The sequence below is a fragment of the Dermacentor albipictus genome, chromosome 4, assembly GCF_038994185.2.
Source record: "Dermacentor albipictus isolate Rhodes 1998 colony chromosome 4, USDA_Dalb.pri_finalv2, whole genome shotgun sequence".
In the NCBI taxonomy this organism is placed as follows: domain Eukaryota; kingdom Metazoa; phylum Arthropoda; class Arachnida; order Ixodida; family Ixodidae; genus Dermacentor; species Dermacentor albipictus.
The window spans coordinates 18853864-18878094 of NC_091824.1; the positions used below are offsets into that span (position 1 = coordinate 18853864).

General features: G+C 42.4%; 1 protein-coding gene across 1 annotated transcript in view; it reads left to right on the forward strand.

Moving 5' to 3' along the window:
• Positions 1 to 23726, forward strand: part of LOC135917324 (GATA zinc finger domain-containing protein 1) — a 45543-nt gene extending 21817 nt beyond the window's left edge. Inside the window, exon 4 of the mRNA XM_065450909.1 lies at positions 23233 to 23726. Within this exon, the coding sequence (XP_065306981.1) occupies positions 23233 to 23429 (197 nt within the window). The 3' untranslated portion in view covers positions 23430 to 23726. The remainder of the gene's footprint in view (positions 1 to 23232) is intronic.
• Positions 23727 to 24231: the final 505 nt, after the last annotated feature.

Here is a 24231-nt window from a genome sequence, read left to right on the forward strand (position 1 = left end):
CTTTCTCGCTGCGTGTGAGGGAACTTAGCAATTAAATGCATGTCCCACTCCTCGAGCATCGCTTAATGCATCCAACTAAGCTGTTACCCCCTTGGGAGTGGCAGGTAATAGAATGAGACATAACCTTTATGAAAGTCGCAAAGCATGCACCAGAGGTTGAAATCCAAATGCATTTCCTAGAACTCCGATACAAGAACTCCTGTATGGAGTTCTACACAGACGCATCGAACTCGCATGCCGGGGTGTCCTATGCAGCCATCGGTCCATCCTTCTTGGAATCCAATGTACTGCATCTGGAAACAAGTATCTCTACAGCTGAGGCCAATGCTCTATAGTCGGCTATGAAGCATATTAGGAAATCAAAACTCCAAAAAGCAGTCATATATACAGACTCCCTAAGCGTCGTGAAGGCCTTGATGACACTCTGCAAGCATAAAAATCCAGTACTTAATGAACTCTACTCTGTCCTGTGTAAAGTGCATATATCTAGCCAGCATGTCATCATATGTTGGGTGCTTGGCCATAGGGGTATTGAGGGTAATGCTCTGGCATATGAGGTGGCCACATCAATTGCATCGCAAGCTATTAATCCTACCGCTGCTGTCCCTGCCGCAGATCTCGGGCCTTTCTTACGAAGGAAACTGTGAAACTACTCGCAACGCTCGTGGTTTTGCAGCCACAATTAGGTTTGTGGCTCTCAACAAATCACAGCAAACAGATGTCCTATTCTGTCGTCTCAGAATAGAACACACATTTGGCACCCATAATATTCTACTTACTGGAAATGAATCTTTAACTTCTGCTAGATGTGGTGAGAGGCTAACTGTCCTCCTCGCCTTCCTGAAATGTCAGAAAGCCGAAGCTGAAAGAAACGTTTTCTTCTTGCATACCGTTATTCCGTCCCTCTTTACTCGTCTATTTTTCTTGGTAAAGAATTGCTTTTTAACACCAAAGCAGTCCTTGATTTCTTGAATGATGTTGTCCTACATGTTATAAGCCCATTAAATTCGTAGCGCATCCTCTTTCCAGAGGATGCTGCTGTGATAGTTGTGTTATATAGCACATGCCTCCAAACCTTTATGTTTCAAGGGCTCTAATGAGGCAGTTGTGCTCTACCCAATTTTAGCATCAGACATATTTTGTATATTGTTATCATTCTCTCACAATGCATCATAGTGCTCATAGTACCCATCATTTGGCATCGCCATAATATTATTTACACGTGGATTTTATGCACCTTATAGCTACTATATTTTAGGCCCCTTTACAGCCATGTCACATCAACTTCATAGAAATCACATCACTGCAAACTCATTAACACTGGCATGGCGCTCTTTGGCCATACCTGGCCATTGCGCCACTAAACACCACACATTCATTCATTCAGTGATGAGGAACGCTTCCATGAAGCATGGAATGTTTGTGAACAAACAGGTTAAAAAAAAAACACTTGCACTCAAAGGCCACTTTTATTGTCTTCCTTTATGGTGAATACAGTTGAATCTAATTAGTATAGCAAATTTCGTTAAGCTTAGGCTTCTACATTTTATAATTAATAATTAATCTTCAGCAAAAGGGCTGGCATGGATTGCAGTTAGTGCTAGCAGCTTCCATCACATAGCAGCATGCACACAAGGGGCTCATCATCATGGCTCACCAACAGCAGACCACCATTTTGTCATCGCCTTTTGTCATGTCACTGCCTGGACAACATCAACATATTTGCAATAACAATGTAGTCAATGATATGATGGAACAACACCGAGGCAACACACATTGCGTTGTCTGTCAATATGCTTCTCATAAGCTCTCTTCTGACATACTCTAGTTTGGCTGCTGACATATTTGGGAGCATATGTGCTAGTAACATTGGTGCATGCACAGTTGATTTGGGCTTCCTGTATATTTATTCTTTTTATTTTTAGTCCTAAAATCTCCAAGCGGGTGCTGTGCTGTGCTTTGTGAAATTGACATGTCTAAGTGAAACATCACTCATTTGCAGAAAAAAGGGCATGGTTTCCAGTGCACCCGTGATCAAAAAACGAAGTTCGCTTCCATTAATTTGACCTTGTCGGGACGAAAGTTATCTAATTATCCGGCGGTCCGAACAAAACTAAACGCGGAAAAAAACGCCAAAGCACACCACTAATTTGTTTGGTAGTATTTTGTCGATTCTTACACGTGCTCGCTTTCTATGTGTCCAAAGTAGAACACTAACATAGAAATGACATTAAAGCTCATATACTAAGTAGAAAGCCAACCCAAACTTGATTTCTTTGCAAAACTCAGCGAGGGTCTAATGTGTTGCACAGTGGCGGGCGGTTTTGTAAAGTCAGCTTCGCCGCTATACATTCGTGTTATGCGGTAAAGCATACAAACATCACAAAGGCGGTTTTGGTACAGTCAAATCTCGTTACTACGAACCCCACATTAACGAATTTATCATAATTACGAATATTTTAAAAATCCCCGCCAGATTGCCTATATTTTCCATGTAAAAATATTTCAGAACTACGAATTTCAATACAGCGCATATTTCAGAATAACACACATAGTTTATTTTCCTCTTTATTACCAAAAAACATCAGTATTACGAATTTGGCTGAAAGTTACAGTGCCGCGACTCTAGCGTTAAACAGAAACCGCGAGTGCAGTAATTATCATCATCACCATGTCAAGTGACAACTGCTTCACCAAGAACTTCACAACAAAGGTTTGGCGATGTTCGCGTGAGGTGCAATGATGAATGCAGCTAGCGATGGTGCCAAGAAGCAAAAGCACTTTTCGCTGCAGGACAAATTGGACATGTTGCAGGAAATCGACACAGGGAAAAGACAAATCGACATGTGCAGACACCATGGCATTGCCCCATTGACCGCCGCGACCATTTTGAAAGACCGGGACAAGGTTGTCAAGCTTCACCAGGAATTACAACTCTCTCCTACGAGGAAACTGATGCGACTGAGAAACTTTCAAAATATGGACCAAGCTGTTCTCATGTGGTTCAAAGATGCCAGACTGCAAAACGTAATCGTGTCTGGCCCAATGCTCCAAGAAAAAGCCAGTGCAGGTTGGCTTTTTCATTTCTGCCAAACGAACTGAATAACTTGGCAGGTAGTCTCGGGTAAGGAAAAGGCGGCTAACAGAGAAGGCGCTGGTTCCTGGCGCAATGATCGTTTTCCAGAGGTGGCTGAATCGTACTCTGAAAACGATATTTTCAACACAGATGAGACCTCATGTTTTTATCAGCTCCTGCCAGACCGGACAATGCACTTCAAAGGGCAGCAGTGCAAAGGAAGGAAGAAGTCGCACCTTTGCGTGACAGTCCTACTCTGCTGCAATGCAACAGGCACGAAGAAAGTTAAACCAGTCTTCATTGGCAAGTATGCGAAGCCTCGCTGCATGAAAAACGTCATGTTGTTACCATACGACTACCGCACCAACAAACGAGCCTGGATGACCAGAGAACTCTTTCCTGAGTGGCTCATCAGACTCGATGACCAAATGAGGAGGGATGACTGAAGAATTGTACTGGTTGTTGACAACTGCTCTGCTCATATTGTGAATGTTCGCTTGACGCACATTCACTTAATGTTTCTGCCACCAAACAACACGTCCTTGCTGCCACCTCTAGACCAGGGCATTATAAAGAGTGTGAAAGCAGAATTTCGTACGCGCCTTGTGCAGCGGTTGATTACCAACCTCCGCCTAAAGCAGCCGACTGCAATCAATATTCGTCAGGCAGCGAAAATGCTCACAGGAGCTTGGTGGAACTTGAAGGTGTCCACCATTAGCAACTGCTGGCGAAAAGCAGGGCTTGTCAAAGTGCCTGTGCAGCTTGAACATGACCTGGAGGTGACTGACGACAACCCAGGAGACCTGTGGACCGAGGTTGCGGAGCTGCTGCCCACCGTCTCTTCTTTCAACGACTACGTGGAGAGCGACAGCACAGCACTAACAGCGGCGGACCGACGACCGAAGGGATTGTTAACTGCATTCACGACGTCTCCAGTTACGATGACAACCCGAAGGAAGACGACTGTGGGTCACTGAACACAGAAGATGTGATTGTGACGAACATTGATGCTTTACTGCACATGAACAAAGTCCGCACTTTCATCGCTCAGTGCAATGATGTGCCAGAAGAAAAAAACTGATTTCTTCAAGTAAAGCAGCTTCAAAGTGAGTGAAACATTTTTATTTGAGAGTCAGCTTGTCTGCACATGCATCTACTGCCGAGGTACATCATTTTCATTCCTAGGTTTGTCCACTGGCTTATAACAGCAAGTTTTTCATTACAACGATATTTCAAAATAACGAATGATTTTCAGTGCACCTGTGTGATTCTTTATATCAACATTTGACTGTATTGTGTCCGATTGCACCACGCAGGTAATTTTCAGCCTAATTTTCTCGCAAACAAAAAGGTGCTTGTTAGAATCAAGTAAATGCCGTAATCAGACATTATGAGCTATGGTTATTGCTTGAAAACCTTCCTAGAGCAGTCCGAAAATAGGCGTTTTCGATGGGAGATGACATAAGTTCAACGCAATCACCATCACCTAAGCTCTGCTGAAACTAGATACTGCCACTAAAGGGGTCGTTATTGGGCTCACCGTAGAGGTCAGGCATGTGCTTGCTGACTGGCCAAGTTCGAATTATCTGGTGGCGGCCAATTTCAGGATCAATAAAGCAAATGTTTGGGTCCATAGAAACGTGTGGCCACTGGCTGGGACCTTTGGTCAGGATTGAATAAGCCAAAAGATCTAGTTAACCAGAGTCTATTCAACGGAAGCTTATTATGTTGTGAATACCATTGAATAGAGATTGCCGAAACAACATTTGGATGTATTTAATTCGTTGCAAGTTCAACTTTCGTCTTATCTAATATTGTGGCTTAATAATTGAAAAAAATCTGAAGACTTCAGCAATTCCTCTGCTGCTGAGCTCGCTTACTTGTAGGAGCAGCTGACTGTCACGGCAGATGCCACCATTTTCTCAAGAATAACTTCTTCTTTGTGATGCACACATCATCCTTATCTATTACAGTATGGGTAAGTGTTGTAGCATCCTAAAATACATGCACGTGCACTACTGCTCTCGGAGTCTGTGGGGAGGGCAAATACCAAGTGGGAATTTTCCTTCCCTCGACACCTGTTATGTCACTCTTATACAGTAGAATATCGTTAATTCGAATTCCAAAAGACCGGAAATTTATTCGGATAAAACGGAGTTAGAACTAAAGAGAATCCGTTTGAATAAAGCGCCTGATGTCAATTATGTGGTACAGTGCACAGAAGCAACACCGTCACCGAGCTCGCAACATCTTCTATTGCCTCCATCAGCGTGTGACAACATGTGCTAGAAGAAGCTTTGTTTTGTATAAAATCCAACTGTACAAATCCAAGTATAAGATCCAATGAGATCGCACAGCATGTGCTGTGGATGTGAGAGAGGGCTGAAAAAGATGGTGGCGTGGTGTATGCCATCCTCCTGGGTGCCATGTTTGAAGTCATGCGATTAAACACACGGGGAAGGGTTCTTTCCTGCTCTAACTTAAACTTGCAACACAAACACCCAGATGGACCACAAAAGGAAGATGTGACACACACTGGCGCTGTGGGTCTTAGGTCCGTCTTAGGTGTTTGCACTGTAAGTTTATGTTCAGAATTATGTACCAACTAGGCCCAAATGACGTTTTACTGAATTTCCTGCTCTAGCCCAGCTGTGGCTGTTGCACATAGCTGTCCATGCAGCTGAGTGCATATGCTGGCCACATGTCATATCTTGGAGGCAATCTGCTGCGAGTTATAATTCTAGTCGCTTCACATGTGCTGTCTTCCTTAAGTGTTGGACATGTGTTGCAGCTAGAGGCAGCCCAGAACGTTTGCTCCCTGAGGCTGCCACTCATCATGCTAGAATTGGGACAGCGAATGTTCACGGTCGTCTAGTGAAATCCGTTCATGTTTGCCTGTGTGCAAGTGGCATCATGCTCAATCATTTAATTCGTAAGCAAATGTATAATGCACTTCATATGGCCAATAAAACTATGAACCTTAGTTTTCTAATACTTTGCTATCATTATCAATGCTTCGGTTTTTGTGCAAAACTTCAACTTTATTTTTCTCCTTATGCTCCTTTTAAGCTAGATGAGAAAGGAGGGTGCGCCCTTCATGCTTCTGTTCACTCTCAGCTCCACACGTGCTTTTCCTCTACAAATTATCGGTGTGCAACATTGTGACAGCTAGCGACAAATTGAACCTTCGCTTTTGGCTTGCGTACGTCTGAAAGGTGGTCTATGGGAGTGAGACATTCTTTTTTACATTTCCGTTCAGCAGTTATTGGAGTTCGAATTCACCCTTTTTTTTTCCTATTCAAATACAGATGACATTGCCTGGACCAACAGAGCAGTTTGAAATATCCATTAGTTGTAATTTGAAGAGTCCCAGAAATGGTCTCTACAAAGTTTGGAGACACGTAGGGTAGAGCTACAGTAAAACATCTGCACCACAATTTGGATGAAGTGTCTCATATTAAAAGAGCTATGAATGATTACAAGCTACCCTTCTCCCTAGCCACACTTTTTCTCCTCAACTCATCTGCCGAGCAATCAGCACTAAGCTTTGCCTTCACTAGCTCTGTGTCGTGATGTGATGTCGTGTCATCTACTTCCAGGATCTCGGGAGCCAGTGCGCAAAGCTTCCCCAACAACTTCGCTAGTCGCCTGGCCATCGATCCCCAGTGAGAACTATGTGAACAGCCTGCATTGCGAGCGTTTTGACAGATGGGCAGAGGCATAAATTAAAGCCCCTCCACACTACTACCACTGTGATGAAGTGGCTTTAGCATAAACATGAATGGTCTGCACGGTGCAGCCACCCGGTGGCACGTCGTGTTAATCGTTTCAATCGGTATCATTGACTTTGATGAACCTTGTACCGATAGAGATCATGTGCTGTGGGAACGCTGGGCGCATCAGAGCATTGAACACGGCCGAGTCATTCAGCAAATGTGCCAATATTCAAACAATCAAATAGTCGGGATATAGTATATTAGTTATTTGAGTCACGAATCAAATTATTTAAATATTTATGTATGATTCAAAATCGAGTATTTGCACACCCTTACTTTTTTTATAGAAACAAATTAACCAACATTCCAACTATTACAAAGATTTGTTCAGCGTAAGGTTGAAAAAATTATCGATGACACAACCTGGGTAGCCAGTCAGATAGCTCGCCCAGCTGACGTCAATTGCACTATGTAGATTATAACAGGGCACCTGGAAATTCAGGGGAGCGGCGCCACTGCAATTGGTAGTGGTGCAGATTTTTAAAACTTTATAAATTGGACGCTTTATGCGGAGCGCTTAAATGTGTCACTTAATGATCAGAAGCACCTTCCCTAACGACTCATTGTGTTTGTGCAACATCGTAAAAATCATGTAGGGTCCGTTTAAGAAATTTTAAATTATCGGGATTTCCCTGTAATTGACCATGATCACTGTGCATGCACGGCCTCATCGTTTTCTGGGTGCCAATGTACTACTTTGTTGCGTAGGAAACTGCCACTGAATGTCCTGCTGCCACTCCTCATTTTCAATTGCCCGTGCCAAAACTGAGGCTATGGCGCAATCTCCATGTCACCACCTTCACCGCTATCTGCAAATCAACCACTCGTCTCTCAACTCGGCGGCATTCCTCTTGGCTCCATCTCCCGGCTTGTGGGTGGCGCCAGCCTCCCGGTGTGCTGATGTCACACCATGCGTCGCAGAAGAGCGGTGCCATACTCCATGATAGGTGGCGCCACTGATTTTTTATTTGCATAATTTTTTCACTTACGAAAGTTCTCTTCTCGCTTTGAATGATGAATTCGTATAATTACACAAGCTTAATGTTTCAGTCTAGCTCAACCTAATATTTTCCTTGGTCCTTAGTGTTCCTTTAATCAACATCAATGTCTCCCCATGTTTTAACATTATTCCTATCATTTCCTATTCCATCACTTGTTGCGTAATCCTTGGCTTCTCAAGCTCCTCTGTCACAAGTTTCTGCCCCCAATGCAAGGACTTCCATATTTTGTACAATGCAGTGATTGTACACTTTACTGTTCTGGATAATGGCAAGCTCTCAGTCACGACTTGCAAGCTTCTGTCATATGCACACCGATCCATTTTTATTCCTTCTCATTCCTTTCCTTCCTTCTCATGATCTGAATCCCCTTTAATTAATTGGTCTAGACATATGCACTCTTGCACAGCTTCTAGTGGCTGACTACCACCCACCGCGGTAGCTTAGCGGCTATGTCGTTGTGCTGCCAAGCACGAAATCGCGGGATAAAATCCAGGCCACTGTGGCTGCATTTCGATGGGAGTGAAATACGAAATCGCTTGCGTCCCATGCATTATGGGCATGGGTCAAAATTAATCTGTAGTCCCCACTACGGTGTGCCTTGTAATCAAATTGTGCTTTTGGCCTGTGAAACCCTAGAATTTAATTTTTTTAACTCGAAACAAGTGCAACTTAGCTGCTCAAAAAGCGTGATTAAAGTATTTAAAAAGGGAAATTTATAATGAATTGCAGGCGTGTTTCTCTCTCTCTCTATCCCTTGCTCTCTCTGCATTGAAATGCACCTCAGCTTTGTGTTGATTTAGAATTGGCAGTGGCAACACACTCATCAAATAGCAGCACCAGGAAGGTGGCGAGCATCTTGGAAAAAACAACACAGAACAAAGAAAACAACATGCACCTCAAGAGGCCAGAAAGGGGGAGAAGCACTGGCAAAACGTGCAAACTGAAGTTTCAAATATACAATTTATCGTAAGCAGGTGACTAGACGATACACTGCACAAAGGTGCAGCTTTCATGCAGATACTTTTCATAATTACAATCATAATTACTAGCACAAAAATTAATTGGAAGTGCACAAGTTCCAGCATAGAAATAACTTTTGATAAAAAATAGAGTACCATACTAGGCAGCAGTCAAGGCAGTCTTAAGTTATCTGAAGCCATGTGGAACAACTTGTTTGGTTGCAACATTCTAGCGCACTGTTGGCTCACACGATATTCTTTTGTGACTCTCTGCATTGGTGATAACGCCACATTGGTTTCTCAAGACACAGAGTGAACATGCAAAAGTCCGCCACAAAAAGTACAGATGCAAAGAAACAAGTACCGTGAAACAAGTACCGTGTTTGTTTTACTTGTTTCTTTGTCTCTGTCTTGTTCGTAGCAGGATTTTGTAAGTTTACTCAAGGCACATTCTGGGTAGTATACAGTTACTTTAATCAGGCACATAATTCCCCCAGTGCATTTCATGGCTTCATTGACTGTTGGCTTAGACTGTATGTTTGTTACTAAATGTCAAGCCCCTAAAAGCACGGATATAGTCTGGCGTTTCTAGCGTGCCAAGCAGCAGCTGGTGAACTTGGGTACGTCATGCCAGCAATACCAGGATCGCTGAAAATTTCGCCCCTTTATAGTTTAGTGCGTTTAATGTGGCTTTCTGAAGCACTCCGATCAGCTGTTGTGGCAATACATGTGCAAAAACACGCAGCAAGTGAGCATTTCTTCATTTGGCAAAGGTGCAAACTCGGTGCACTTTCTTCAGTACACCTGAACTGTATGCCAGCAGGCTGTCGGCCTACAGTTGCATCAGCTGTGTCAAAGCACACCAAAGACCGCCAGTCACGCTGATTCCGCCATGACTGCACTGCACATGGCACGCGTTCACATTGCGTCAGACTAGATTTGTGCCTTTAGTTTCCTTTATTGTTCTCGCTCACAAGCTTCTACTTTTCTTAGGACACCGTCTTGCATGCTTTGTCGATCTCTGTGACCCATGTTATACAACAGTAGGAGGATGTTCAACATATTTTTAAATCTTTCCTAATTGCAACCCTACAACTGAGATTTATGCTGTGTGGAGTATGTTAGGAATCTGTGGATTCTTTACAATTGCCCACCAAGTGTGGTCATATATGTGATGACTAGCATTTACTTTACAGTTCAGATTGCAAAGGTTTTACTAGCACCTCCGTGCTTGGTTTTAGGTATCTATGCAGCCTTGTCACCAGGTATTCATCACTGTAAACACGGCATTAGTCAGACTGTTTTATATCCTCTATATGACTCACGATGGCCTTTGTTACCACTTTACCATTCAGCCCCAGTGCTTTTTGACCGGTCGTCCAGCACATTCCTTTCTGTTCCACATTAGCTCTAGTGCTACCCTTTAAACATGAATCAGAACCAACTCACACTCCCAACCACATGCACTCAGATGTGAGACAAAAGAAAGATAAGGAGAGCTGCTTATTTAAATGCAGGAAGGTTTGGCAGCACATTTGCCTGGATGCTATACTGCAAAGGAAGATGGTAGAGACCCAAAAGAAGGAAGTCAACACATAAGCTTTGCTACAGTGTATAGGCGTGTTGCCTACAATTGCACTGTGCACCAGCAAACTATAACTAATAACTACTAGCCTTCACAAAGCTTGGGCAAATACTTTCTTTGTGGTTTGATGGGCCTGATTATGCTGAGTAGTTTTGAAGGAAATTGGAAAAGTTGTGGGTAGTGTCGAAAAACTTGCAATGGTTCAAAGCCACTTGGTCTAAGGATATGCGCTTCATTTCATTAGTGAGGTGCTCTATTTCGTAAGCCTCCTGTTCAAAATGTTTTGCCGGTTTAGACATTTTAATATGTAATCACTGGTTGTTTGACGCTACGTTAGAAAATTTGTTCAGGAACATTTGTAGTCATTTACAGCCTCAAAGGGTGCTTGTAAATGTACTGTGGCAAACTGCGGTTGCTCAGTTCTTCTTCTTTGGTATGTGTATTATGCCATAGTGGACGAAAATACCTATTTTGCATTTTGGGTCATCTCAAGCTGCTCAGAAATAATGGAATGTTAGCCTCCTACAATAAACTCTGCCACATTTTTACCACATAGCCTATATCCATTGTCTACAAAAATTGTGCCAAGAATGTGTCACAGGAAGGCCATATGCATTGTATGTCGCACATTTCAACAAAGAAAGTCAAATGATGAGCAGACACGTTAACATAACATGCTTGGCATGTATCTGTATACTGGGATTCTATGTAGAATTTAAAAGACAAGGACAGACATTAGAACAACAACACACACCTTAAGCATGGTGTGGTGTCTTCCTTATGTCTGTCCTTCTTTGTAGCACAACTTTTTTTTTTTTTTTTAGGATCCCAGTATGCGAGACCAACTAGCTTGTTTATGTCCCCTGGGTTTATGTCACCTCTGCATTTTGTAAGACATTATAGAAAAGAAGCAACTGATAGCATTTTAAATTTAGGTAATGAATTTTTTTACATAAAAACCACAGCGGTGTTGTAGTGGCCCAAAGAACCAATGGAGATGAAGAACTGCTTTTACTGGGAATGGCAGTTGAAAAAAAAGAATAAAACAAGGTTCAGTTGCTGTCAGTGTTGGAATGTTACCTTGGTGCAGTCTATGACAGGATAGAGACCGCAAGTATGTGGATAACGTTGACTATATCTCGAAGTTCACGGGATCAGCCATATTTTTCATTGTGTGAGGTGGATGAAGACACTAAGTATGATTTGCCTGAAAGCATCACGACTTCCCAACTGCACAACTACGTCGCTCGTCAAGCCAAGAAGACGCGGGAGGAGCCCGACCTTCAAACAACAGTGAAGCTGAGACTGAAGCACTCCGAGTTTCAAGAATAAATACATCATGATGCCGCCTGTGCAAACGCTAGCAAAGGTTGCTGGCAAGAGTAGAAATGCTCCAGCATCAGCAGCAGCAAACAGAGCGACAGCAGCAAGTCATGGATAACCTTCTTGCCTTCATCCAAGCTCAGCAAAGACCCAACTGGTAAAACCTGGTCCATTCAATGGGGAGAGCTCAGGCCCAGAAATTTGGATCAAGTTCTACAAGCAAGCATGTGAGGAGAACCCATGGCAAGAGCCCGGTGAGTGCATCAGGAACATGCATCTATGTAAACCTTTATTGGAATGATGAAGTCTCTGTGGCTGAAGAGATGTGCGTGTCCCTGATCATCACGGATCAACTTATATGCGAAAAAGACGTCCGTCACTAATTCCCCAAACTTGTCTGTTTAGGTAACTATCTGTCGGCAACAACAAAATTTTCTGTTCCTTTCAAGCTGAAAGATGTTACACCGGTCAGAAGAAAGCCTTGCAACATGTCCCATGAGAAGAAACTTTGGGTGAAAAGCGAAATCCAAAATATGTTAGATGCTGGCATGATACAGCCATCGGTGTCCACATTCGCCTTAGCGATTACGCTAGTTCCAAAAGAAGATGGATCTCTAAGGCTGTGTACAGACTACTGAATCCTTAAACACCAAACAGACCTGTTCCCTTTCCCAACGCCAAGGATAGACAGAATAATTGAGAAAACCGGAGATCGTCAACACTTTTGCCATATAGACCTCCCTTTGACGTATGTGAGTATAATCACTTACTACCTTTCGGGTAGAAGAACAGTGCTGCCTTGTTCCAAAAGATAATGAATTGTGTTTTGAAACCCTTTCTTGGAGTATTTTGTAACGAATATGCCGACGATGTCTTAGTCTGCTCGAAAGCTGATGCTTCACATGCTGAACATTTGACTGCTGTTTTGATGGCACTGAGCGACGTTAAACTTAAAGTGAATTTTTAAAAGAGTGAGTTCTTCAAGGCAAAAATTACATTCCTTAGACGCCTTCGGGACCGATTTATTAAGAGCCCTAAGGAAGTGCCCATGGAACGTGTATGACAAATGAAGCCAGATAATGTACACGCGCTCAGTTTTCTTTTGGGTTGCTGAACATTTTAGAAACTTCATAAAGGGCTTCACATCATGAGTGAAGCTATTGAACAACATGCTTCAGAAGAACACAGATTTTATTTGAACTGATGAATGTGATAAGGCGTACAACGATTTAGTATCAGCCATACCATCAGACTCGCTCCTCATGCTGCCAGATTTCACTCTTCCCTTTGAACTTACGACGGATGCTTCTAGCTTGGGCGCTGGAGCTGTTGGCTACTTTTCATATACATCTACGAAGGCAGAACAGAACTATAGCACAACAGAGAAGGAGTCATTGGTGGTTGTGCTAGCAATTAGGTATTTTCGGTCGTGCCTCGAAGGCACCAAATTCTAACTATTCACTGATCATCAGGTGCTTACCCATTTGCTAGATATTTCTCAACTGAAACGAAGAGTTGTCCGCTGGATAAATGAAATTCAGCAGTTTGATTTTGAGGTCGCACACAGAAGCGGACAAGAATTGTGAGATGCTGGCGCACTTTTTCGGCTTCCAGTTATCAGTAGCTGTGGGAACGAGTGAAGTGTGGACTCGCTCAGAATGTGGGAACGTACCGAGCAATTGATGCCCATAGGAAGAAAGTTTCATGTTCCTGCTACATTGGTACAAAAGATTCTTGAGCTATACCACGACAGCCCAGAGTCAGGAGGGCACGATGGTTCTTGGCAGGCCTACTGCAAATTGAGAAGGTTTACATGGGCTGGAATGAAGGATATTGGTGATTACGTCAGCTCCTGCCATGAGTGCCAACTCAACAAGGCCAAGTTTAAGCAGAAAATGGACAGTATGATATTTCCACTTCATGCAAATGTGCCATTTGAAAGAGTTCATGTTGACTTCGCTGAACTAAGGAAATATGCGAAGGTGTGAAGAAAACAGGGTTTTCTAGTGTGCAGTGACGATTGCTCAAAGATCGTAGCTGCCAAGTCAGGAAGGGAGAATGTACAAACTGTCATAGCGCTACTGAATAGACACGTGTTTCAGGGGTTGAAAATGCGTAGTGTCTGACAATGGGTCTGCATTCAAGGGCGGGTCATTTGCACAGTGGGCACAAGAAAAAAAACATCACTCTGAAGTTTCAGTCAATGGACTCGCAGAACAGGTCACACGGGACATACAACAATGTGTAAGTATGTGCCCATGATTCCCAGGAGGGTGGAAGTGTTGCCTGCAAGCAGCAGTGTCACATTACATCAGATCTCATACAAGTGCTTTGAGATGCAGTCCTCAATATGCAACTTTTGGTAAGCCAGCATACCTGTCTGCAGTTGACATACTGGGTATCAAAGCTTTGAGGACACAAAGGAAACTGTAGAGAAACAAACAAAACATAGGGAAGCACTTAAACGAGCATTTGACAAGCTCCATAACAACAGTATTCCCACTATTACTTTAGGCAGTTTGATTTTAATACGGAAGGCTATGGCAGCCCTAACACAAGACTTGTGGGACCATTTAAAGTGATGAGAACGACTACAAAAGACGGAATACTCAAGACCATTGGCTACATCACAGAACATAGTGTCATGTAAATAGCATCTATCAGCGATGTGGTCTCTTATATCCAGTGGAGGGACAAAAAGCCAAGGAGAGTGTAGTGACCCAAAGAAGATGAAGAACTGCTTCTACTGGGAAAGGCAGTTTAAGAAGGAGAATAAAACAAGGCTCTTTCTCTGTCAGTCTTGGAATGCTACAACCGGTAAACCTCAATGTAACAGAAGTCGGTAAAATTGGCAATTTGCTTTGTTATCTTGAAATTTTGTTGCATTAACAGTTGCAGATATATATTTTTTACATGGAAGGGGCCACAGAAGTTTCCTGAATTATCAGGCAATAGGAAAATGCATATTTGAATGAGAAAGAATTTTGCTTTGTTGAATTTCTGAGTTGGCGACAAAAGGTACGGTCTCGAGCTGTGTTGATGATATCTTCACATCAATAGTACGAAGTGAAGCTAGCCATGCTTTCGCATCCGCTATGCCCTTGTGCCTGTCAGTGTCACCCGCAATAGGTGACAGTACCGTGAAAAGTGGCGGCAGCGAGGAGTGAATGCTTTGTCGGCCTCTCGCTCCAATGCATCTCTGAAACTTGAGATTATGCAACCTCCAGTAGTAAGCACGCGGGAAGACAGCGCGCATGATGCCACGCCATCTTGGCATGCCCACTCATTGCGCATACAGCAGATTACCTGTGAAATGGGGCTCACAGGCTGCGTATGCACTCAGCTGTGCTAACACTCATGCACCCCTACAGCTGCCCTAGAAAAGGAGACACACGCAAACTGCTGTATGTGTGCGTTACCCTGCTCCCCATACCACTGACTCCCAGTGCCTAGTGCTTGCTCGCGAGGAAGTGGCGAGAAAGAATGTTCGACATTTGCTGCCATGGCTGTGAGTGGTAGCATTGGCTAACACTCCTAGGGCTAGATCCTTGTACACATGCATAAATACACAAGGAAGTGTATTGGAAAATGGCAAGAGCATTACACGGGTAGTGCAAAGACGTGCGTTCTGATTTGCCTGTGGCAAGCCTTTTTTTTTTATTCCACTCATTTTTTTTATTGGAAAAGTGCTACTAAAATGGAGAGTTAGCAAGAACACAGGACAAAGGGCTACTAGCAAATGGAAAAAATTTATTTAGGAAAGGTGTTTTATATACAGAATTACTTTACGTTGTTTTATATACAGAATTACTTTACGTTACCGCGAAGCCATTAGTAGCCAAGAAACTTGGGCCCGGGATTACATTTCTGGCAAATAGTGACTCTCGTATTGCAGTTTCGGATAAGGAGGGCTTTTTCTGTGATTTTGCCAGAAACAATGTTTATAGAGAAAGCAAAAGCTCCTATTAAGAAATTTCAGGAGGTTGAGGAGAAGGTTACCATTGTAAAACAACGGGCTGTTATATTATTGGCTGATTTAAACTTGTGCCATTTATCTTCCAAAGTGAAGAACGAGAAGAGCCTTGTGTTGTAGACGTTCTTTATCATGAAGCTTCAGAAGCCAGAGATGCTGTTCCGAACTATTGTCTCGGAAATGGGGTCATGGCCTCACTTGGTCTCTGGTTTTCTGCAGAAGCATTTGGAATCACTTAACCTTTTTTTGATCTGTTTATAGTTCCCAATTCTATGAAAGTCATAAACTATCTCAAAACCGATAGTGTAGGCGTTTGTGATGCTTTCAGGATTGATGTCGCTGACTTTTATTATTACATTCCTCATGATCCCTTACTACAAAGTGTAAAAGAGTGCGTCATAGACAACATTGATGAAGTTGCCTTTCATAATGCCAGTGGGGTGTCTGTTGAAAGATTTATGGAGTTGCTGGCACTGTCTCAGGTCCACATTGGTAGGGTGGGAAGAAGGCGCATACGTCCACAACGACGGAATATGTATCTGGTCTCGTGTTGCCCTGGTTCTTTGCAATATATTTCTAAGCAAAGTGGATAGAGCTAGTGAAACGTAATTGGATGGCATGGATCTAAAGTTCAGATTTGTGGATTGTTACCTCATTTTGGTGAAAGATAGTCCTGGTAGCAACATTCTTGTGAATGTATTGAAGACCTTTAGGGAAAAAATTGGAAGATGCTTAAGCTTCACCTTCAAGAGTGGAACGCGATAGCGTTATCGCACCCCATTCTTACCGCCTACTCAAACGATCTAAGCAAGCCAAACGTCGCGATCGGCACGGACAGCCGGGCCGCGATGCGCCATGAAGGCAGACGCGATCATGGGGCGAGTGGCACGCCACTTGTCGGGGCAACGCCGTACATTGCGAGGAGGCGGTTTTCTGTGTTTGCCGCAAGATGGCTCTGCGTGTGTGTGCAGAGCGCAGGAGAAATGTAGCGGAAACGTACTTCGCTACTAGTGAAACTGCGACTTCTGTAATTTAAATGGTCATGATTACCAGTATACACCGCAGCATAACTTTCTACGGCACGTTTCTAGGGCAACACCGCATTCACTAGAGGTGATTTTGTCTCGCTTTGAACGATCGAACTCATGGCTGAGTGGTAGCGTCTCCGTCTCACACTCTGGAGACCCTGATTCGATTCCCACCAGCCCATTTTGCAAGAAGTTTTTTTTTTATTTATAAAGTGCCTTCTGGGATATATCGCTCACGGCCAACGCCACCGACGCGGACGACACCGGCTTTTCTGCGACACGAGCTCCTTAATGCTGTCGCGTTAAAAGCATTCGACCTTGAGGGTACCTCTGATCTACCTAACGAAAATCAAATTATCAGTCAAATCAAATTAAGTTTTTAACTCTGCAAATTAAGTTTTAGCCCATTCACACTGGCTGGATGTACCACCCTAGATCAGCAAAACCTTTGTTGAGCTATAAATTGGCGCATTCCAAGTTAGTAAAGAACTGCATAGCGACGTCCTACATAAAATCGACCCTGACAGAATCCTTCGAGCATTTGGTGGAACAAAGCATTTCCACCCAGATATACTGCTTAAGAAGAGCTGGTTTTCCAGATGAGTGCACCTGGTTGGCTTGCAAAAAGAACCGCCGAGAAATAAAAATGGCAAAGAGCAAAACAGGGGGCGAGGGTGGTGAGGTCGAGTGTAGGGTAAGAAAGATAGTGGTTGTTCCATACCTGCATAACACTTCACATCACTTGAGTAAAGTAGCATCCAGGTATAGTGCATGTGTAGTGTTCTCAGCCCAAAACGAATTGGGAAAGACATGCCCAGCAGTGCAAAGGTTGATCACAAAAGAAAAAAGCGGAACCAAGGATGGGTGCGGCATCAATCATGGGAAAAAATTTGTTCCGTGCAAAAAAGGTCTATACAGTATTCCTCTCAGATGTGTAAAGGAATACGACAGCTAGACGGGCCGATGCCTGAACATTTGCTTTTGAGAACATCAAATTTCTTTGAAAGGAACATCGTACTTGCATTTAGCAAGTATGGTGTTCACCATTTGCTGGTGAACACCATTTGAACACCAGCAAATGGTGTTCCCATTTGCTGGAGTGCATTTAGCAATGCACTCCAGCAAACGCACATGCAAACCGAAATTCAGTGACACGATTATCATTGATACGCATGCAAAGCGATCTTTAAGAGAGATCATTGAAGCCTATGACATTAAGAACGGTGGGAATAGCTGTGTCAGCCAGCCGTCAATTCTGCCTTCGAGCTCGGAGGTTGCTTTTTTGGATAAAAAATGATGGGGGCCTTTGTGTCTTAGGTTTCAAGACATTTAAACACGTGTCTTGGTTGTGATTGAAGGCAGTCAGGTTTGTATTCACCTCTCACATTGAATTCTTGTTTTCAACGATAGTGGCTTCATGGTGACATACATTCATTCTGTATATAAGAACATCTTTCATAAATAAAATTTTTCCAATTTTTAATAGTGTTTTGTCCTTTGTTCTTGCTACGCCTCTGTTTTAGTAGTGCTTTTTCTATTATAAATGTTTACCAACACGCCTGACACCTACTCATTTTCTTTTTTTGTTGTTGTTGTTGTTGCTTTATGATTTCTAAATTTTAATTAAACACTGCTTTCATTGTCCGTTGACTTTACATGATTGTGACTTACAAAAATTGGGCTTCCTCGATTACCCTTCTTGTCATTTGGCATGGAAAGGGCACCAAAAACACAGACATGAAAAGAATATCGTAAGAAGCCAACAAACACTGACACCAAAGACAACATAGGGGAAATTACTTGTGCTTAATAAATGAAATAAAGAAACGATAAATTGATGGAAATTAAAGTGGATGAAGAAACAACTTGCTGCAGGTGGTAACCGCACCCACAACCTTCGCATTTAGCATTTTGTGGGTTCGGTTCCCACCTGCGGCAAGTTGTTTTTTCATCCACTTTAATTTCCATTAATTTATCGTTTCTTTATTTCATTTTATTAAGCACAAGTAATTTCCCTTATGTTGTCCTTGGTGTCGGTGTTTGTTGGCTTCTTATGGTATGACTAATAAAAATTGGGCCCCTCGGTTAACCCCATTTCTTCTCGTTTAAGATATGAAAAGAAGTAACATACATGAGCCGTGTGATACAGGGTGTCCCACATAATTTGAGCCAAGAATTTAAAAATGAAAGGCGCATCGGAAGCGAATTGAACCAAACGCATACTATTCGCAATAGCCTATAGTAACTCAGACAATTTTTTTTTCCCCCATAACTCGCTCGTGACTGCATCGTGACTGGCGACGAGGAAGCGGCAGGGTGTTCTTTATATCATTGGCAGTGCTCGGCCAGCAGCATGCATTTTCTTTGTCATCCGAGGGAAGCCAACCTTGTTCACCAAACACACGCTTGAGAGCAGCACGATGCCACTGTGCAAGCACTCCGTCACGTGGCTTTTTTTCATATTTCGTGGGCTTTCTTTGCAACTCGGGGAAAAAAAGAGCTACGTGAGACGTAAAGGAGACAACTCGATTGGTGGTTTCTGAAGGTGCTCTACAAATCTGCGTATCGTACTTGGGGTCCTCAGCCAATAATTGAAAAGTTGGGTAAGAAAACTTAACTAATTAGTGAGTTATGGGGAAAACAAGATTGTCTGAGTTACTATAGGCTATTGCGAATAGTATGCATTCGGTTCAATTCACTTCCGATGTGCCTTCCCTTTTTAAATTCTTGGCTCAAGTTATGTGGGACAACCCATATATCAACTGAGCACTTATTCTGATGTGATAATAGCACAGAAAAGAAAGTGCCACATGCATGGGTCCTTAGTACCAACACGCATCTGTTATTTCAGCGTCAACATAAAACGACACAACATCACAACAGTCAAATAATTCATAACGAGACTTTCATCTTCACTAACACAGCAAGCATGCAACCTGTAGTTTTTGGCACTGAAGACATAGCTAAACATATTTAGTGAAAAGGCAGTTTAAAAGAAATGAAGTCACTAATCTGTCATTACTTTTTATGGCTATGCATAAGAGAGTTTGGCCAACATTAGTGTTAAATACGGTAATACAGTCTTGACATATCAGTGCCCGCATCGCCATGAACAAACTTCAGGAAGCCTGCACAGTTTTGTACTCGTAATTATTCGTGGATGGAAGCAAACAACCTGTGGCTTCACATTTTCCTCTGCTACTGGCATTGTCTGTACTTTTTTTTCAAATGTTTCCACTGGTGACGTATTGAATACATAATTTTCATCAACTGCTGTTTTTTCCCGAAAGATGTAGGCACGCTTCAATTGTATGACCATAGCTGATGTCGCTGCTCATTGGTTTGGAACTTCATTTCAGCATCGCCTACTCGACCATGTGAATTGACCTTGGTTTCACTGCTAAGCCTGAGGGTTTGAGATTGGATCTCTATCACGGCAGCCACATTTTGATGGGGGACAACATGTAAAACCACCTGTGTACCGTGCATTGGGTGGATGTTAAAGAACCCCAGGTGGTCAAAATTAATCTGGAGTCCCCCACTAAGACATGCCTCATAATCGTATTGTGGTTTTGGCACTTAAAACCTTGGAATTTAATAAAAAGTGATGGCACTTCCACAAAGCCCGACTTTCTACCCTACTCTCATCGACAGCACACTAGAAAAGTGCTATTTTCTCAACTTCAACTTTGTTATATTTTTTTCCCATGTGGTAAAGAAATGCATGAGGTCATGGGGAAAAGGAAAACTACCGTATTTGCATGATCCTACCGTGCCCCCGATTGTAACGGGCAGTTTTGTTACCGCCCACATGTAAAAAATATTAACTTGTGTGCTGATTCTACCACACACATCAAGTAATGAAACCTAAGCCCGCCTACCATGTTGAAACAATTTTATGAATAACAGATGAATCTTAGTGGCTAGTTGCTATCGGAGTCTGATGACACCTCGCTTTCACTTTCTACCATCCATAGAAAGTCATCTTCAGTCCCATCTATTGCATTAGAAATGCCACATGTACAGCAAACTGCAAATGACGACCACAAGCCAAAGCAAAAAAAATATGATGTCCGTTTGTTGGCCGTCTAGCTAGCTACCTTGCATTGAGCTTTATTTTTAGTAAGAATCAGATTCATTTTTGATTTTGAGTATTGTTAGTTACGATTGTAATGCGCATGCAAATTTGAACACACTTTTTATTAAAAAGGGTTTGCATTAGAATTAGACATTTGCACTGGCGGGCGGTAAATGGGAGCAGTGAGCGGCATTTCACCTGCTCCTCACCCCTGAGGGTATGAGCGTGCTAGGCACAGGGCCCTCCTAAATGGTTACAGTTTTGATATTATGCTAGGGTCACTTAGGTCACACCTAAATGAGGCTACCAGGCTCGTCTGAATTAACTAGCAGTGAAATGGCTCCAAGCGAACATATGTCTGTTAATGTGTACAGGGGATTAAAAAGAAATGCCCGAGCGTGCGATGTGAGAGCATTGCCATGCTTTCTTAACTGGCAATTCCAAAAAGTTACACACCAGTGTGGCCAAGCCCTTGGGCTACAATACTGCTCGCATGCACAGCTTTCAAGACCTGCTGCTGGTAGAGAGTGACAGGCTGAGAAGCATGTTGTTTCACTGGGGATTGAGTTTCTAAAACCACTGCAGTGCACAGGCTACTTTCAAAAGTTTCAAAATGGTGCGATCGGCACACAACGTGCAAACATGAAGAAGCGATAGATTGTACTAAGTGTCTCTTGCTTGTCTTGTCATTGACACTGAAATGGGCTCACTAAAACTTACACCATGAGTGGTGTATGTCCTGGTATTGATATTCTTTCACATCAAATAGTGCTTGTATGTTTTCAAATTTGGGTTTTTCATGCAAGTAATGTGCACCCATTGAATAGTGCAGTACAATGAGTATAATTGGGCTATCTGCCGCAAACAATATTCAAAAAGTCTTTTCACATTAAAAGAAGGCACCTGGTATAGAGAATGCTATGAAAACATGGAAAAACAAACCGGAACAACCGGAATATTTTTTCAATAGGTGTGGTATCATGTGCTAGATAATTAGCCGCCTTCATTGCGAAGCAGTGATAGGGAAGACATGCCGACAGAGCTGCCCCTAGTACTTCTACTATTGTTAATCCTTCAAAAACCTTGTGTTCTCATTACTCCTGGTATGAACCCAAGTTTGTGCAGGGGGCTCACATAAACATTACTTACAGTGTTCGGCCATAAAGGCAGCTAACTGAACCCTTCAAAACTAGGTCTGTTGTTAATACACCAGTGCATTTGGCCGATGTAAGCATGTCCACAATGTGTGTGAATGAATTGCAGTAACAAGCATTGTGTGAACTTATTTATTTGAAAAAGGAGTAAGCAGAGCAATACAGAGAATGCATACATAGGAACTATGCAATATCTTTCAAATTTTATATATACTGCTATCCCAATGTACCGGCACATTGCAGGAGCAGGTGCAGTATAGAACAACTTTAAACAGAACAACGAAGTAACATTCAACATCATTGGGCATTTCCTTTGCATGCAACACAGTGTGATAGAAAATTCACAGAAGAATTAAATTGACAATGAACGTGTTAATGCATAATGTAATTACCTTACAAAAAGAGAATTTGCAAGAACATACAGTAAAGTCAACAATGAACATGGTTTACACAAATTCATCACAAGGCAATTTTTGCAATGAGCCATGTTAGCTACTCTAAACTGCAACTTTAAATGGCAAAAAAGAAATTTTAAAACAGTTTAAAAAAGCATAAGCAGTTTGATATTCAATGGGTGAGTGCCACATGTAGCTCTGGTTGAAGGCCTCGCTAAGCTTTCACAAGATGAAGCGCCAACAGAGACAGCTCACTAAGAAAGAACAAAGACAGGGCAAAGTGCAGGACGAAGACAGGAGTGCATTGTCCTGTCTTTTCCCTTAGTGTGCTGTGTCTGTGGGCGCTTCATCTTGTGAAAGCTATGAACCAACTAGCCCCACAACATGTTCTACTGCCTCACCGTACAAATTGGTGTTCAGCATTAATATGACCATTAACAATCTTGTAATGGGTGAAAATGCACTCAAGCATGCGCTAGCATCTGAGCATGGCAAGCAATAGATTGCATGCATAAAATTACCACTTATTAATTTCTGTTAAACATAACATTATCCAATAAAATAAGGTAAAAATGCATAATATACATTTATAAAAATAGGGATAACAATACTACTGAAGCAGAGATCATTCTTGAATGCAAAAGAAAAGATACGCATTAAGCAGACACAAAATGCAAAACACATCTTGGCAACCAGAAGTAGCACCTCAATGAAAATGAGGAAAAAGTTGCTAGCACTACTTGCAAGTGTACGCTAATAAAGTTAAATGTACGAACCAGCAATGATGCCACCAAAAATTAACAATGAATCTGCACAGCATGGCAGTCAAATGGAAAATACATCAAGTTGTAGTGGAACATTTGTAAACCCATGAATTTTTTCAGGACCAGAAGAGGACATTCCTCGGAAGTTGGACTACATGGAGTTTGTTTGCCATGCTCCTTCTGAGTACTACAAGGCCCGCAAGTCGCCGTACCCTCTGCAAAATCCTCCAGGTCCCGAATGTGGTTTCATATGGACTAGGATCGGCCCTCAGATCAGGCCCATTCCCACCCAGGAGGAAGTGTTTGGAACAGTGTAGGTGAGCTTTTGTGACTGGCGTGTTTGGCTGTGTTGCTGGAGACATGAGCAAGATGATAGATCTGACTGAACAGTGTTTCATTAAGTTTTTTTTTTTTTTCTGTGCCCAGTGTTTAAGTGAACGACATTATGCTTGAGTGTATTGTATCGAATTTCTGTCTGAGATGTTCTTTTGTGTGTAGATGTAACTGCATTGAACGAGAAAGCCACAGTGGAGTTGCAACATGATGAGCCTGTTATGGTGTAATAGGGTGCAAAAGGATATGAAGTAATAACAAGAAAAATCATCCTGCTGTTACTTCGCATCATTTCTCGTCCTTTTACGCCATGGCAATAGTATAAACCAACTAGCCCAGCAACAAGTAGCGATCCGCAACAAGCTTAGTTGCAGTGCCATTAGTAGGAACTTTGCATTGTTTAGTGCATATTACTCCTGAAGTCACAGGAGGAAAAAAAATAACAAAGTTAGAAACAAAACTGCACATCAGCATACAACTTTCACACACCAGTGTGTCCTTGAAAATAGCAACTTAATTACTGGCCTCTGCGATATGGGCAGCTTATAAATTTTCAGGCAAAGAAAGAAGTGCCAGCAAATTGCCTATAAATGGCACTCCAAATTATGTGGGACATATGGAATTATGTAGAAGAAAACAGATTTTGGTTTGGTTGTTGAAGCAGTGCAAAAAGAAAGTTGTTAGTCGAATGAGTAGGGAAGAAAACTTCACACAACTGCTATTTGCAGTCCACTTCATGTAAAAGGATGCATCATGTGAAGTAGGCCTTCAAAATGCTAATCGCAT